Below are 16,764 nucleotides of genomic sequence, written 5' to 3'. Positions count from 1 at the left end.
ATAAGCTGCTTTATGATAAATTCTAATGCCTTCTCTATGACAGGCGTCAAGCTAACCGGCCAATAGTTTCCTGCTTTTTGTCTTTGATAAATCTTTCAAGAACGTAGCACATTTCAGAAAATAAGCACCAATGTATCTACTATGTCTTAACTTACCTTTAAAGACCCTGGTATAAAGCCCAACAGAACTCTGAGACCCCTCAGCCCGCAACTTGATCAGTTTGCACTACTACCCTGTTTCTTGTGACCTTTGTGGCAAATGCAGAAGCAAATCTTTGTTCATTTCTTTATTTATCTCTATTAGATCCCATTCTTTCTGTGTAGAGGGCCAGTGTTCCGCTTGTTTATTTTTTTTCCGTTTTTACAAAACTGTAAGAACTCTCTGCAATTTCTTCTTCCTTATGAACCCTTTATTCAACCTCTGCCATTCTTTCTGTTCTGACCACTCATCTGATCTGCCATGCATCTTTGTGCAGTTCTATGTCTTTTCCTTAAGTTTGACGCTTTACTTAATTCTTTACCATTTGTTCAGAATATAAGTGCAATTATCAAGGAGCAATATGCTCAAGGATACTGAAACACAATCCTGGGTGACCTGCAGTTGTATTGACATCATTTGTTTCTTGTCATAAATTCTGTACCCTCTCTTTGCACAGTTACTGTCTCACACCGAACCCGATCATTTGTAACTTATTCTATCCCACATTGAATTCCTACGCTATCGAATTTGCTCCCTGTCAATGTTTTTGAATCCGTCCTTCACTCTTTAAAACCCACCTATTTGACTCCAAATCTGTTCAGCCCTCCTAATAATTAAGTTAATATGGGAATAAAATAATCAAGTTCAACCTCTTGAACCTGTTCTATCATTCAAATATGTCGTGGCTGATATGTACCTCAACTTAACTTATGCATGTTTTTGTAGTCCTCTAGTTTGCAATACTTGGTAAAAATGTCAGTCTCGATTTACAAAACTGTTGTTGACGTGGCTGCAGTTATGTAAAGACAGGATATTGGGTAACAGGTTTCCATTACCCTTTGTGTGAATAAGTGGTTCCTGATTTCAGTTATAACTAGCTTTGCTGTAACTTTAAGATTATATAGTACTTTGATGTTCTGGATCTCCCCCACCTGAGTAAATAGATTATTGAGGCTACCTTATTGAAATCAGCCTTCATTTTGTTCTTCATCAATATGTGAAACATATTGAGCAACTTCCCAACATTAAAGAAGCCATATAATACAACCAGCTATTGTCAATTGTGCAACATATTTGTGTGCCTATTCAAGGTTGTGTGTTCATTTATTTCCTTTAAATACAGCAAAACTCTTACATTGTGCTTCTGCTCTTGCTTTTTGATACTGTGTTACACCAGTCACAATGGGACATGTCACCTCCTACAATTACACAGTTTAGTGTGAAATGGCAAGAGCAGAACTCTGCCCATGTTCAGATAACCTTACACAGAGCATGAATTGATATTGTCTAGTTTTCTGAGCATTGAAAAAGAAGCTGAAAAAGATACCTCCACTGATGGCAGTATTTTTTGTTTAAACAAAATTAAGTGATGGAAAATCAGCTTATATTAACCTTATAATCATTTTATAATCTCTGTCCAAGTTTTTAGGATAATGGTTTTAGATGGTAGATGGTGGTGATTGTGCTTTTCCCATTTACACCTCATCCTGACCTATCTTTACTTTCTTTAATCGTTGCCTTGCCATCTCCATTTGGCTTGGCACCATAATTTTATTTCGTCACTTAACTCTACTTCTCTTTCTGCCTATGCTGCCTGAACTGACAAGTATTTTCCTTTTTCTGTTTTTTTTAATTTTGTATTTCCAGCATTTGCAGTATTTTGCAATTTTTTTATATTGCATCAGTATCAATTTCATATCATCTGTTGTTGAGATCTGTAAATATGCAGTTTAGTAAATAGTTGCCTGCAGTAATTCTGTCACCTTTTGTTTTGCAAGTATTTGTGAGTTATGTTTTGGGATTTGAATGCATTTTATTGACGATTCCAATCTTCTGAAAAAAATAAACAAATGAACAGATTTCATTCAAGAAGACTGTGGGGTATAGGTTGTGCAGAGGAATGTTTTCTCCTGTTGTAATGTGAGGAAGAAAAAACTTTTGATCCTGATATTATGAAGGTATTTATACATAATAGGTGTATTTATATAGGTGCATTTATGCATAGTATTTAAGTTATTGCTTCTCAAAGTATTTTCTTTCTGTTTTGATTTTGTATTTTGCAGTTAGTACTATTACTTGATTAGATGTTAAAGTAATTAATTCACAACAAACTACCCAAAAATTACATTTGAAAAGAATGCTAAAATATTTCTGGGTGTTATGCTGTTTGAAGTTTATTGAAATACACATTACATGCATTTGTTTTGTCTGAGACTTGCAGCATGTGCAAAAAGTTGGAACAGCATGGAAAGAGGTACCATTCTGCTACACAATCCCAGCCTGTGTACAGTAAATTGTTTTTAATCCTATTCTCAAATAAAATTCACTTCAAATACTTTGTTTTCTTGTTGCAGGGAATGTTTATGGAAGTTTTTCTTTCCAGCTGACTATCAGACATTGAAGGTCACGGAATTAGCAAAGCCCAGAAAGCCAAGGCAAATTCTTGCATTTGAACTACGCATGAATATCATTGCAGATGCCACCATAGATTTACTTTTCACAAAGAATCGGGTAAGTGCAATCAACTTAATTGCACATCACCAACAATAACTTTATAGGTTATGTCATATGTCAGAACTAAGACAGGCAGCTAATTAGAAAGCATAGCAGGTAGTAAAGTCTGTAGGATTTCTAACACCTGTTATGTCACCAGTTTATTGAGGACAGATGGCTTGATGGTCAGGGAGTCCAAAGTGTTGGGGTAAATTGGATGTTATTGCTGGATCGTTGTAAAATAGTGAGGCATTAATGTAGAGCGATATGACATGACAGCTTGTTTGATAACCTAAGAATTAAAAGCCTATAAAGGTTACAGTCATCAAGAGATGTTGGGTATGAAGACTGACTAAATCGTAAAAGGGGACTAAAACTTGTACACATACAATTGGAACACAGAAATTTCACAATTTAAAAGCCATGCATTTCCTTTTGCAAATAGTTTTTGACAATCTGAACTTTGTCTTGAATTAGCAGTCATAGTGATGTTCACCATGGAAACCATCCATGCAGACCAGACATTCCATCTCAATCGAGTCCCACCTGCCAGCACCTGGCCCATATCCCTCCAAACCCTTCCTATTCATATACCCATCCAAAAGCCTCTTAAATATTGCAATTGTACCAGCCTTCAGCACTTCCTCTGGCAGCTCGTTCCATACACATACCACCCTTGTGAAAAAGTTGCAATGTAGGTCTCTTTCATATCTTTCCACTCTCACCCTAAACCTAGGCCGTCTAGTTCTGGACTTCCTGACCCCAGGGAAAATACTTTGCCTATTTACCCTATCCATGCCCTTGTGTTTCTATCTGAATTTGTGTATGTGAATTTGAATACGGACAAATGTTTGTACAAAGAACTTAAAAAGCAACAAAACATTAATGTGGTTGGCAGTATCTGTGAAGAGAAATATTAATACTTGGGGGTAATTATTATGCAGAAGAATTAACACTGAAATATGGCATTTTTGTATCCTTTACAGGTATTTTCATCTTGAATTGGCGTGTTTATAGAATTTCTTTTGTTTTGATTCACAAGTTATGTGACTGTGTAATTAACTTGATTTCCAGTGTCTACAAAACATTACTTTTAATTTTATTTTCCCAGAGGTAGTGCTGAAAGTACTCAGGTCTGGCAGTGTTTTTGAAGAGAGAAAAACTTTGCATTTCAAGTCCAATATTTAATCCTCAACTCAAGGGGAGGAGTCATACTTGACTCAAAATTTCACTCTTGTTTCTCTGTGCACAAATGTTGCCAAACCTGTTGAATATTCTAATTCTTTCTGTTTAGAATTCAGATTTCCAGGATCGGCTGTTAATATAGAATTTTGATACTTTAATGCATTCCCCCTGGCTTTTGTTGCTGGCTGGTGGGCATCCTCCTCATTAAACACTGGCAGGCCTATTGTTTTCTTTGTGTTCTAAAGCCCTGATTTGATATGCTTTTGTAAGACCTTTATCACTCCATTTCTTGTTAATTAGCAATTTATATGCAATAGGAAGCCAAGATTATGTAGCTTAATTTATACGATGGAAAGTACTTTACCGTCCTTCTGATTGCTCCAGAGAAACATTCTGCTCAAGGCACATACTCCAATTGCAGCCTCAAATGGAGGGATAAAACAAATTTTTATGAAAAGAAGTCAGCAGAATGAAGGCAAAAGAAAGACACTGGAAGTCTGAAGTAAAATCTGAAAATGCTGGATAGATGTAGCAGCTCTGACAGCATCTATAGATGGAGAAACAAACCTAACAATACCTATTGTGAAAAGGTCACAGCCCTGACGCAGTATGCTATTGCTTTCTTCACAAAAATGACCAGCTGAGCAAAAATAAGCAATGTTGAATTGAAAGGTGCTTTAAAATTTTGGATATTTGAAGTTGTGTTACATAACTTTGAACCTTGGATACGTTAATATAGAAACATCTGTTCTCTAAATTTTGCTGAAGGAAGGCATCTCATAGTGCAAGCTTTCAATTAGATTTATTTCTGCGTGCGTTGTTTTTAAAATTTTTATTCATGTATTTGGAAAGTGCCAATTGGTAACAGTGCAACAGGATAGTTGGAACAATAGACTGAGAAATAAGCAGTGATAAAAGCTGTGGATGCTATAACTCTGAAATAAAACCATGCTGGAGAAACTCATAGGTATTGCAGCATTGATGGAGAGAGAAACAGTTAATCTTTTTGAGTCCAATATGGCTCTTCAAACTGGAAGGATTGACAGGTTTGAGTGGTGAATTTAATATCAGAATAGTCACAGAAGAAAAATTGGATTGAAAAGGGAGTGAAATAGATAAAAATGAAGATGGCCAGTTTAAATTTAATGTCAATTCAAAAAAGCTTGAATAACAGTTCATGGCCTGAAGGAATTAGACTTCATACTTGAATTATTTATCTATTAATATGCCAACCATTGCCAATTTATCCAGGTAGCACAACCGTGTACTCGTATTTGTTGCAGTAGAAACTCCTTCCTCACTTCCTTGTGTCTCTCTCCCTACCCCTATGCATGGTATTCTGTGGCACCTGCTGTTTGGTTGACGTGTACTTGCAGATCACAGTTTAATATTATGGAGCATATGTAGCCTGGAAACAGAGCCTTTTTGTCTGATGGTCTCCGAATGCATTCACATTGTCACAAGATTCTTCCTCCTCATGTATACCTCATGTATACCTGCTCTTTAAACTTACCAGCACTAACTGCTTCGAAAACTCTTCTTGATAAGTTTCGCGTGTGGGTGGAGGTGTGTGCGTGTGAGGGATAGAGAGACCCTTTTTTGATATATTGGGGATCTAGTTTTTATGCTTTCTTCTCATAAAAACAGTCCCTTTGCTGGTTGGCATAGATAAGGTGTGCAAACACCAAAATGCACTAATCTTGTTTACTTGCACTTGATCCATAGCTTACCATGCTCTAGTATTTTAAGTTAAAAATCACACGTCACCCGGTTATTGTCCAACAGGTTTATTTGGAAGCACTAGCTTTCGGAGCGCTGCTCCTTCATCATGTGATTGTGGAAAATAAGATTGTAAAACACAGAATTTATAGCAAAAGTATACAGTGTGATGTAACTGAAATTATATATTGAAAAAGACCCGGATTGTTTAAGTCTCTTATCTTTTAAAATGACCATGTTGGTTTCAGTTCTTTCATATGTAAATCGCAAAACTTTTTTAAAGTTACATTCTCAAGTGCACTTTAGCAATTGGATTAATGTCGGCCTAGGTAAGGTATTAAAGGTGTTTGCTTTGCACTCCCTGCAATGGTTGGGGAAGGTGCAAGGAGGGGAGAGTGGATTGGTGGGAGGTGTGGACCTGCCAAGGGAGTCGTGGAGGGAGTAGTCATTCTGAAAGATAGAAAGGGGTGGGGAGGGAAATGTATCTGTAGTGGTGGGGTTTATTTGTAGGTGGCAGACATGGAAGAGGATGATGCAGTGTATCTGGAGGTTGGTGGTGTGGAAGGTAGGGACCAGGGGTGTTCTGTGCTTATTGCGGTTGGAGGGGTGGGGTCAAGGATGTAGGTACGGGAAGTGGTGGAAATATGCTGGAGGGCATCGTCAACCATATGGAAGGGGAAATTTCGGCCTTTGAAGAAGGAGGCCATCTGGGATGTTCTGTGGTGGAATTGGTCCTCCTGGGAGCAGATGTGGGTGGAGGTGGAGGAATTGGGGAAAAGGGACAACGTTTTTACAGGAAGCAGTGTGGGAAGAGGTGTAGTCCAGGTGGCTGTGGGAGTCGGTGGGTTTGTAGTAGATGTCTATGTTGAGTTGGTTGCCAGAAATGGAGATGGAGATGGAGATGGAGAGGGAGAGGTCCAGGAAAGGGAGGGAGGTGTCTTAGATGGTCCAGGTGAACTTGAGGTCGGGGTGGAAGCTGTTGGTAAAGTTGATGAACAATTCAAGCTCCTCGTGGGAGCACGAGGTGGTGCCAGTACAGTCATTGATGTAGCAGAGGCAAAGATGGGGAATTGTGCCGGTGTAGCTGTGGAAGAATGACTGTTCCATGTAACTGACGAAGAGTCAGGCATAGCTGGGGCCCATGTGCATGCCCGTAGCTTCCCCTTTCATCTGGAAGAAGTGGGAGTGTTGGAAGGAGAAGTTGTTGACGGTGAGGACCAGTTGGATCCATCAAATGGGTGTGTCAGTGGAGGGGTACTGGTTGGGTTGGCATGAGAGAAAGAAACGGAGGGCTTGGAGGCCTTTGTTATGGCGGATAGATGTGTATAGGGACTGGATGTCCATGGTGAAGATAAGGTGTTGGGTGTCGGGGAAACGAAAATCATGGAGGAGGTGGAGGTGTGGGTGGTGTCCCGAACGTAGGTGGGCAGCTCTTGGACTAAGGGGGACAGGACGGTGTCAAGGTATGCAGATATAAGTTCAGTGGAGCAGGAGTAGGCTGAGACAATGGGTCAACTGGAGCAGTCACATTTGTGGATTTTTGGGTAGGAGGTAGAATCGGGCAGTACGGAGTTTCTGGACTATGAGGTTGGAGGCTGTGGTGGGAGATCCCCTGAGGTGATGAGGTGATGAGATTGTGGGAAACTGGTCAGTGACAATGACCCAATCACAACCCAGTGCACTTCTTGTGGAGGGAATGAACTTTGAACATGAGAGGATATTTTTAAAATGTGCTTGACTCAAAATTTAATTGCCGTCACCAGCTGCTTGCATCTACACTTGAGGGAAAACATAGTATGCTTGTTTTAGCAGTCACTGTGTGGTAACCACTCCTTGACTGGTGTGGTCACAGCAATTTAATTTTACTTCCTTTTTTTATGATCAAGAATTGTTCAGGGGGTTTAAAAGTATGGTGTTTTAGAAGCCTGTCCTGATCGAAATAGTGTCTTTGTTGAGTTACCGTGTCAACAGGCAATGTTTCAAGATTTGCAGTTTAGTCCAAGTGAGGCAACGTGGACTTCAGCAAAACTTGAACAAGGTTCCGCATGCTAGACTGGTTAGTAGGGTGAGATCCCATGGGATTCGGTGCAGCTAGCCAATTGGATTCAAGATTGGCTTGAAGGTAGGAGACAAAGGGTAGTGGGAGGCGTTTGCTTTTCAAACTTGAGGCCTGTGACCAACAGCATGCCACGAGGATTGATGCTGGGTCAACTATTTTTTGTCATTTATATAAATGCTTTAGATGTGAATATTGGAGGTATGGTTAGTATGGCAGATGACACCAAAATTGGTGACGTAGTGGATGATGAAGAAGATTATCTGACTATAACGGAAGTTTGATCGAACAGGTCAATGGACCCGAGGAGTGGCAGATGGAGTTTTGATTAGATAAATGGGAGGTGTTGCATTTTGGTAAGGCAAACCAGTGCAGGACTTGTAGCATTAATGGTAGGGCCCTGGGAAGTGTTACTGAGCAAAGAGACCGAGAGGGCATCATTCCTTGAAAGTTGAGTTGCAGATAGATGGGATACTGAAGAAGGCGTTTGTTCTCATTAGTCAGAACATTGAGTACAGGACAGAACACTCAGAGGACAGAAGTCTTCTAATAGCTTATTCCCATAGCACAACACGGCACGGTGGCACAGTGGTTAGCACTGCTGCCTCACAGCGCCGGAGATCCGGGTTCAATTCCCGCCTCAGGCGACTGACTGTGTGGAGTTTGCACGTTCTCCCTGTGTCTGCGTGGGTTTCCTCCGGGTGCTCCGGTTTCCTCCCACACTCCAAAGATGTGCAGGTCAGGTGAATTGGCCATGCTAAATTGCCCGTAGTGTTAGGTAAGGGGTAGATGTAGATGTAGATGTACATGTAGGGGTATGGGTGGGTTACGCTTCGGCGGGGCGGTGTGGACTTGTTGGGCTGAAGGGCCTGTTTCCACACTGTAAGTAATCTAATCTAATCTAATCTAATCTAAACACTGTCCCAACTAATGAGATCAATGTTGAGCTACTGGGCAATCCTTCTGCATTAGAAGCCTCTTCTTAGTGAGTGCAAATGCTGAAGTGAAACTCATCATCACCTCCAGTGTGCTAATGCAGCTTTTGGTTTTTTGAGGAGCAGTATTTGATATCAGATATCTGAAACATGGCACCAATGTATGGCTCACAGGATTAACAGTGTTACCAGCCCTCTTGGGTATGTCAAAGAAATGGGCAGCATGCAACAAACACTGCTAATGTTTTGAATAATATCAACAGCTACACCTCCTCAAAATCCTGCAAATCCACTAGCAGGACAGGTACTCCAATACCATTTTCTCCGCTTAGACCATCATTCACAGTGTCGAATGTTGGTAAGCATAGCATAATTGGCTAAATTGGAAGAGACGCCTCATCTGCATTTCTAACTCAAGATTCCCAAAATACGCTCTGAACTCTGATCTTTATCATGGAAAATGGTTATCAGGAGGTCAGAGGAAATACTTTGAGAATGTACTTGAAGCCTTCCTGCAAAGAACTGCAATATTTTCACTAACTTCTGGGAATCTATTGCCCAAGATTTCCCAGATGAAAAGAACATCTATGAAGTGATAATCATTTTGAGTGTTTTTGACAGGCTCAAATAGAGTCCAAACACAAACGTGAAAACCTGAGCATTCTACCCATTGATTTTAACTGATGACAGGGTTTGACAAACCAGTATTGAACTACTTAGTTAGCTCAGGCACCACACTGCTGGAGTGAAGGAAAGATACCATCAATATCCAGGGATTGCCTAAGATCTCAGCATTGAGGTGGTTAGGCTGTGATAAATAGGAAACATACATCCTTGTGGTGAATTTAATGTCTATTTAATTGGCAAATGCTGCAATTTCAGGAAAACATACACACAAGTTAAAGGCAAGGTGCTGTTTTTCATGAAACTAAATATTAGACATTGCAAATTGACTAACATATTTCAACAATTCACAATTAAATGGGTATCATTACTTTGCACAAATTGCTGGTTGATTTGTATGTTAATTAGAGCCTTCACTATTAGGATGTCTTTAAAATCTGAATCCTTGTATAGAGGGTTCTTTGAAACCTCTGCAGTATTTTGTAGCTGAGCTATGCTGATCTTTGTCAGAATGAAAGTAAGGCATGCAGATATTTTAAACAACTTGTGAAGATATATTGTAACATGTCTCTGAATCAGGAAGTACTTGAACCCAGGTCTTCTGGCCCAGAGGTAGGGGGAAATGCCAATGTACCACAAGAGCTACTGTAAGGGATGTATCATTACATTATGATGCTATTTTTGGGACGACTGGAATTAGTTCAGGTTTCTGATTCTGATCATTAATTCACCAATCTCTGTCAAGACTCTCTCATATAGATATCAGTCACTTCAGCAAGGTATCCAGTAAGATTAAACACTTTGAAAAGGGATGTGGAACCGTGGTTTGTGATACAATTTTACACTGTTCTCCCTGTTTATAGGATAAACTGAGCAAAGCACAAAACAAATCTTGCAGGGTAGGTGGGGTGATTGCTTTTTGACTCGTAGATGTAAACTTTTCTATAATCTAATATAACATTGATTCTGGATGTGAATACAGTATCAGATTTAAAATTTATATTGTTCAATATGTTTATTTCAGGAGACCAATGCGATACATGTAAATGTTGGAGCAGGTTCATATTTGGAAGTTAATGTTCCTATGACTGTAAGCGAAAATGGTGAGCATTGTTCATATTTTGAAACATTCCTTTTTATTCTGAAAGACTGTGTTGAGAAAGTGTCCATTTAGATTGCAAAAATTAATTTTAAGTATTGTAGTTGGAAATCATTTCAAAACAGATCTAGGAAGAAGATATGAATAATTACTTCATCCCTTTGTACTGTTTACACTACTGATTCCGTTGTGTGAATTTTTGATTCAATAGGCTTTTCACCAACTATTAAAGGTCAGCTTCTCCATGTGGATGCAACTAGTAGCATGCTGTATCGAACTCTTTTGGAGGCAGAAATGTTGGCTGTGAGTTTTTGTTTGATATTGTTTTGGAGTTAAAAACTCAGTTTAGAGGTACTATAGTAAAATTAGTTGAACATTTATAATGGATAAATAGATTCTATTTTCTTACATATCTGAATGTCATAGTTAAAGTTTGAATTTATAGTTTTCTTGTTTCAATATGTCTTTCGCTTTTTCTGTTTGCTAGCTATATAATTGATGTAAATTCATATTGTTCCATTGTACTGATAAGACGTTAAACAGCAGTGTTATATTCTAATAAGCCAGAATTTGTTTGGTTGTATGGATTACGTTGCTAATCAATGAATTATACAGAATCTAAGAATGCAAAGCAATTGATGCGTCTGATTCTTGTTGAGTTTCCTGTCTCTGCTGGGTTTGGTAGTAGGAATCTGCAGTCATCAACATCTGGCAGTGATCCTTGCCACTTAGAACAGTACAGCACAGTAAAGCCCCCTCAGCCCTTAATGTTGTGCTGACACTCCCTTCATTTTACAATCATCCATATGCCTATCCAAGAGTCGCTTAAATGTCCCTAATGTATCTGACTCTACCACCACTGGCAGTGCATTCCCCACACCCACCACTCTCTGCATGCAGAACCTGACATCTCCTCTAAACCTTCCTCCAATCACCTTTAAAATGATGCCCCCTCATGGTAGTAATTTCTGCCCTGGGGGAATAAAGTCTCTGATTATTCACTCTATGTAGATCATCCTTCAAAAATAAGAGCAGAACATTTCTTACCAAGTATGCATGTGTCTATGAAGGGATAAAGCAGAAAAGTAAGTATGAATTAGCAACATTGTCACTCAATCCCTTAAACTTGTCCTGCCACTTAATAAGATCATGGTTATTAGATTACTCCACATTCTTGCAAATCCCCAAACTTTTCTCCTTGCTTATGAAGAAGCTGTTTACGTCTGTCTTAAAAATATTGAACATCTCTTCTTCCACCATCTTTTGAGGAGAAGAGTTCCAAAGTCTCATGACCCTTTGAGAATATTAATGTCTTCTCATCTTTATCTTAAATGGCAACACCTTATTTTTAAACAGTGATCACTTCTGCCACAAGAAATGCCTAATTTTGCAGTGAAGACCACTTAGATACTAGGTGTTTCAGTCAAGTTGCCTTTTACTATTCTAAACTTCAGTTCCTATCCAAGTTTTCCCTGTAAGACAATCTGCCCAAATATTCATCAGTAAATGAAAACAGAAATTGCTATTGAAAATTAGCAGGTCTGGCAGCAACTCTGGAACAAAAGCAGAGTTAATGTTTCACGTCCACTGACTGTCAGACTTGAGTTCCTCCAGCAATTTTTGTTTTGGTTTCAGATATCCAGCGACTGCAGTTCTTTGTTTTACATTTATTTAGTAAACCATCCTTGAACTGCTAGAAATGCATTTAAATTCTTTAAACAAAGTTAACAATACTGTACAAGGTAGATCTGATCTCACTAATGCCATCTAAAATGGAAGAATAACCGTCTTCCTTGGTTCTTTAAGTTCCCTTTGCAGTAACTGATAACATTCTGTGAATTTTCCTAGTTATCTGCTGTACCTGTAGATTAATCTTTCCAAATTCACGCACGAGACACCCAGCTACCATTTGCAACTTGTCACATTGAGATGATATGCTTCTTTTTTATCCTTCCTATCAAAATTGACATTTTACATTTTCCCACATTTGCCAGACCTTTGCTCACTCATTTTATCCATATATTTCTTTGTAGCCTCCTTGCGTCCCCTATGTTTGTATCGTTGGCAAGTTTAGCAATCATGCCTTCAGTCCTTTTATCCAAGTTATTTCCATATAATTGAGTCCTCTGCATTGATCCTTTTAGCACATCACTCATAGAGTCAAACAGAACGCAAACAGGCTCTTTGGCTCAACTCGTCCATGCCAACCAGATTTCATAAATTTTACTAGTCCCATTTGCTAGTGTTTGGCCCATATCCCTCTAATTTTTTCCAATCCATGTACTTGTTGAAATGTCTTTTAAATGTAGTAGTTGTACCCACCTCCACCACTTCCTCTGGTAGCTCACATTTATTACACATTGCCAACCAGAAACTGATCTATTTATGTTTTCTGTGGTTTTCCCAAAAACAGGTCCTTGGTTCAGTCTTTTTCATGTCTCACTGTTCAATTGTCAGTCTTTTTGTTTCCAAGAACTTTTCTCAAGCTCTTCTAAGATTGTTATTTACTTTTCTTCATTTTCATCTTTTTCTTTAACATCTTCTCTCCATAACATCTCTTACCATTTGTTATCTCTTGAGATGTGACCTCCCAGTCTCTCTGCCTTCTTCTAATTGTGTTCTACAAATTTGTTATGTCTTTGTTGACAGCTTAATCTAGATATTATAAAATAGGATATCAGCGATTCTTGAAATTTGTTTAAAAAAGACGGAATGTTGGAAAGAAACTGCTTTGGTTCCGAAGAAGAATTTTCCCCAAAATGTGAGCTTAGCCGTTCTTTGATATTGATTGATCTGAGTTCCCAGCATTTTCTGTAACAGTTTTCATTAAACTCTTCATTTAAATCTAAACAAAACGTTTATTCTCTATTTGCTCTTCATTCATCATTCCATAACGAAGAATAAAATGCCTAGTTGTCAGGATTTTATTGCTTTGAGTTTTGATTAAATTGGTAAGGCCATTTAGTGGGTGGCAAGGAATATTGCTTCACTCAATCCTCTGAAAATATTATCTGCCTTTTGCTTTAGAGGCATAATGTTATGACCTCAATGTTTCATTGAGATCGGATGTTAAATTTATCAATTAGAAATACAGAATAGGGAGAAGCCATAAGCTATAGATTTGGTTATGCAGTGCCTGTTATTCATGCACTAACTGGCTGATTGAGTCCCAGATCTGGAAATTAAGAGGCATATTTCCTTTCCTACTGATGCAGAAAGGTATAGCAGCTGAGAAAGGTATTAACAGCATTGATGTATTTGTAAATGATAGTCCTAATACCAGGTTGAGGTATTAGTCTTGAAATTGAATTTTTTCAAAGGCGGCTGGCAAAATTTGCACTAATTTAAAACAGGCCTTTGGACTATTTTCTGCATGAAAGGTATCTGACATCTTGAGTATTTGATATTTAATTAACTGGCATGTGAAACAGGAATGCGACCTTCCTTCCTTAAACTGATCACTCTCACTTGTTCTTATCATACCTGGTTGCCACACCTCATGATTTTCTACACATGCTTAACCTATTCTTAATGGTTTAGATGATGCTGAAATTGTTCAATGCATTCATTCAAGCAATTGGAAATTATTCTAATCCATCCTGTTCATGCGCTTTAGGTGATCAAGTATATAAGGATGTCAGTAGGTGAGCCATTGGTATAATCTTTACCTATTCCAAAGAAGGTCTTCGACAAAGGGAGAAATCCTCCCCAACTTGAACATTAATATTTTAGAATTTTGTGATGGTGAAGTGGTTAGACAGTCCCATTGGGGTCAGTCATTACCTGGCATTTGGTTTGCGTTAACCTGACTTGGTGCTTATTAGATGAAGCCTGAAAGTTGTCCAGGTCATGTTCCATGTGAATGCGGATCACCTTGTTATCTGAGGAATTGCAAATAGAACTGCATATTCTATTCCAGAAATCTAGTTTGTGAAAGATTGAATTAGAATTATTTTTGCAGACTTTTATAAACATTTGTTTGCAGAGTTGTACCTTATAAGAATGCACTGACTAACCCAGTAACCATAGATTCAGTCTCCAATTTAGAGTAGCTTAAATGAACCATCAACTAACTTTTACTACTTACATACAAATAAACACAGCTAGCCTCAAGTAGTGATTTTTCTTTGTGCTTAATGTTAGCTATTGGAAAGTTTTCCTGCATTCTCAATGATTTCAATTTTGTTATGGTGCCACACTCAGTCACATGCTGCATTGATGACAAGGGCAGTCATTGACAGTTAACCTTTGGAATTCAACTCTTTTTGTCTATATTTGGGCTAATATAGTAATGAGAACTGTATCCAAATAGTTGAACTAGTAATCATCTTCACCGTAATGGCAGAAAGAGGTGTCACATCATGTATGGTGGGTACACCGTGACAAAATGTATGAGCCATTGAGCTGTATTTTAGCTTTGAGTTCAGGACACAATGACAGGCACCTATCAATGTCTCAACACCAAATCCGTGATGTACGACACAAATGTTTGACGAGTTGGCCAATTAGTGTCCGCTACAGATTTTCCATCTTAAGGATAGTAGACATGCTCCTGCAGTTGGAGATCCTCTAGCATTCAGATCAGCACCCTACTACTGTGGTCATGTTCTCGTTGCAACCATGGGGTAAAAAATAGCTGATGGAGCACTGGCCCCCACCACTCGAACAGCCCTTTCAGTCTGCAGTGTTTCAATCTCAGCTAGGGACCTGTGTGCGATTAAGATTCGGCAAATTACCTTAATTGACCCTTAATAATATATATTTGGTTACTCATCACATATAGGTGGGTAGCATGTCCCCCCAGAAATAACATATATTGAAATGGCCCAGTAGCTGGATCATGCTGGCAAACTGGCACACTAGTCAGTGGAGAGCTATTGTGGACATACCTATATTTGTACCCACCTTACCCTATTAGGAATTCAGCCCATAGCATTGCTGCAAGAAATCAGAATAGACAAAAATTTGAAAAATCAACAGAATAAGTATAATACCACAGATGCTGATCTAAAATGAAAAAAAAATCTGGGAAAACTCAAGTCTGTAGAGCTGTTACTGTAGATTCTGTCAGATAATTGAGGTAGTGAATTTTTCTGAGGTGAGAGCACATTCACACCTTTTCCTCTTCTGTACTTATAACCTTAATATTCAAACAATATTACTTTGAGCTATTATTCAGTGTAGGGGGCAGATGGTGTTGGAAAATCTGATAATTCCAGAATTAATATTTTCTATCCCGGTGCTTTCTTTGGCTCGCTTTGTAGAGTTTGATGCACTTGGGTTGACCCCTCGCACCGGGGAAGAAACTAAATTACACAGACTCTATAAGTGCCTTCTGTTGTCCACAAATAGTATTAATGAAACCAAGCCAGGTGTAATCATTCAACCATGAAGATACAATCTATAGCGTCCATAAATGATTATGTTTTTGTTTAATGTATATGTTTTTATTTCATAAGGGTTGAATGTTACACAAACTTGAGAGCATTTTGAGTTGGTGCATTTCTGTGAATTCAGTGAATCAGAGCACCATCTGCATGCTTGATTTCATATGAATGCTTTATTGATGAATGGATGCCAGTGAAAAGTCTGAAAAATTTAAATTTCTCCACTGGTCTTTTCAAACAAAGGTTTTAAGAAATGTTTAAATAATTGCCTGACGACTGCCTAAGCAATTCAAGTTTGTAAAATTTACTTGAGATTGCAGTTATACTATAGCTTATGCAAATTCTAATTAATGGGTGCAAGTTTTAAGATGTGATTAGCATCCAATCCCAAATGTGGACGAGATTTGCTCCAATTGTACTTTACTGGCTTCAACTTTTCTAGAATTGAAGAAATTTTTAACAATCCCAGAGATTAGAAGATGGCAAATAACACATCCCCCTTTTTGCTTCTACCCAGATCTCATGGCATCAAGTTTAAGGACCTTTGTCACTAAAATCAGAACCAACTGATCGGTCCATTCCTTCCACCACACTCCAGTTGGCCGATCTTATGTTATGGATCCTAACTCTGAGCCCATGTTTCTATGTAGTTTCTCTCCATCTCCTGTTATGCCCTTTCTGAGCTCCTGGCATTGACACTCAACTCCTGTTCCCTCAAGGTAAAAACAAGGACTGCAGATGTTGGAAACCAGAGTCTAGATTAGAGTGGTGCTGGAAAAGCACAGCAGGTCAGGCAGCATCCGAGGAGCAGGAAAATCGACGTTTTGGGCAAAAGCCCTTCAGGAATTGAGGCAGGGTGAATGCCTCTATTCCTGATGAAGGGCTTTTGCCCGAAACGTCAATTTTCCTGCTCCTTGGATGCTGCCTGATCTCCTGTTCCCTCAATCCTATTCTTAGTAAACTGCTGATCACCCAATCGCCTTTCCTAGCTCCCATTGTTAGTCAATGTTGTAAATAGCTCTTTCTCTCAAGAAGTTCTTTCTCATTTACCATCATTACCCCTCTTTA

At 38.8% G+C, this 16,764-nt stretch overlaps 1 protein-coding gene across 7 annotated transcripts in view; it reads left to right on the top strand.

Moving 5' to 3' along the window:
• Positions 1–16,764, top strand: part of kiaa1109 (KIAA1109 ortholog) — a 427,165-nt gene that overhangs the window by 87,611 nt on the left and 322,790 nt on the right. For all 7 annotated transcript variants that reach the window (XM_072584210.1, XM_072584207.1, XM_072584208.1 and 4 more), the window contains exons 11-13: positions 2,553–2,709; positions 10,235–10,313; positions 10,521–10,612. In XM_072584210.1, coding sequence (XP_072440311.1) covers positions 2,553–2,709; positions 10,235–10,313; positions 10,521–10,612 — 328 coding nt within the window. The remainder of the gene's footprint in view (positions 1–2,552; positions 2,710–10,234; positions 10,314–10,520; positions 10,613–16,764) is intronic.

The sequence above is a fragment of the Chiloscyllium punctatum genome, chromosome 14 (genome assembly GCF_047496795.1).
Source record: "Chiloscyllium punctatum isolate Juve2018m chromosome 14, sChiPun1.3, whole genome shotgun sequence".
NCBI lineage: Eukaryota > Metazoa > Chordata > Chondrichthyes > Orectolobiformes > Hemiscylliidae > Chiloscyllium > Chiloscyllium punctatum.
Note: the sequence above shows the minus strand (reverse complement) of the source record. Positions and strands in the feature narration are given on the sequence as shown.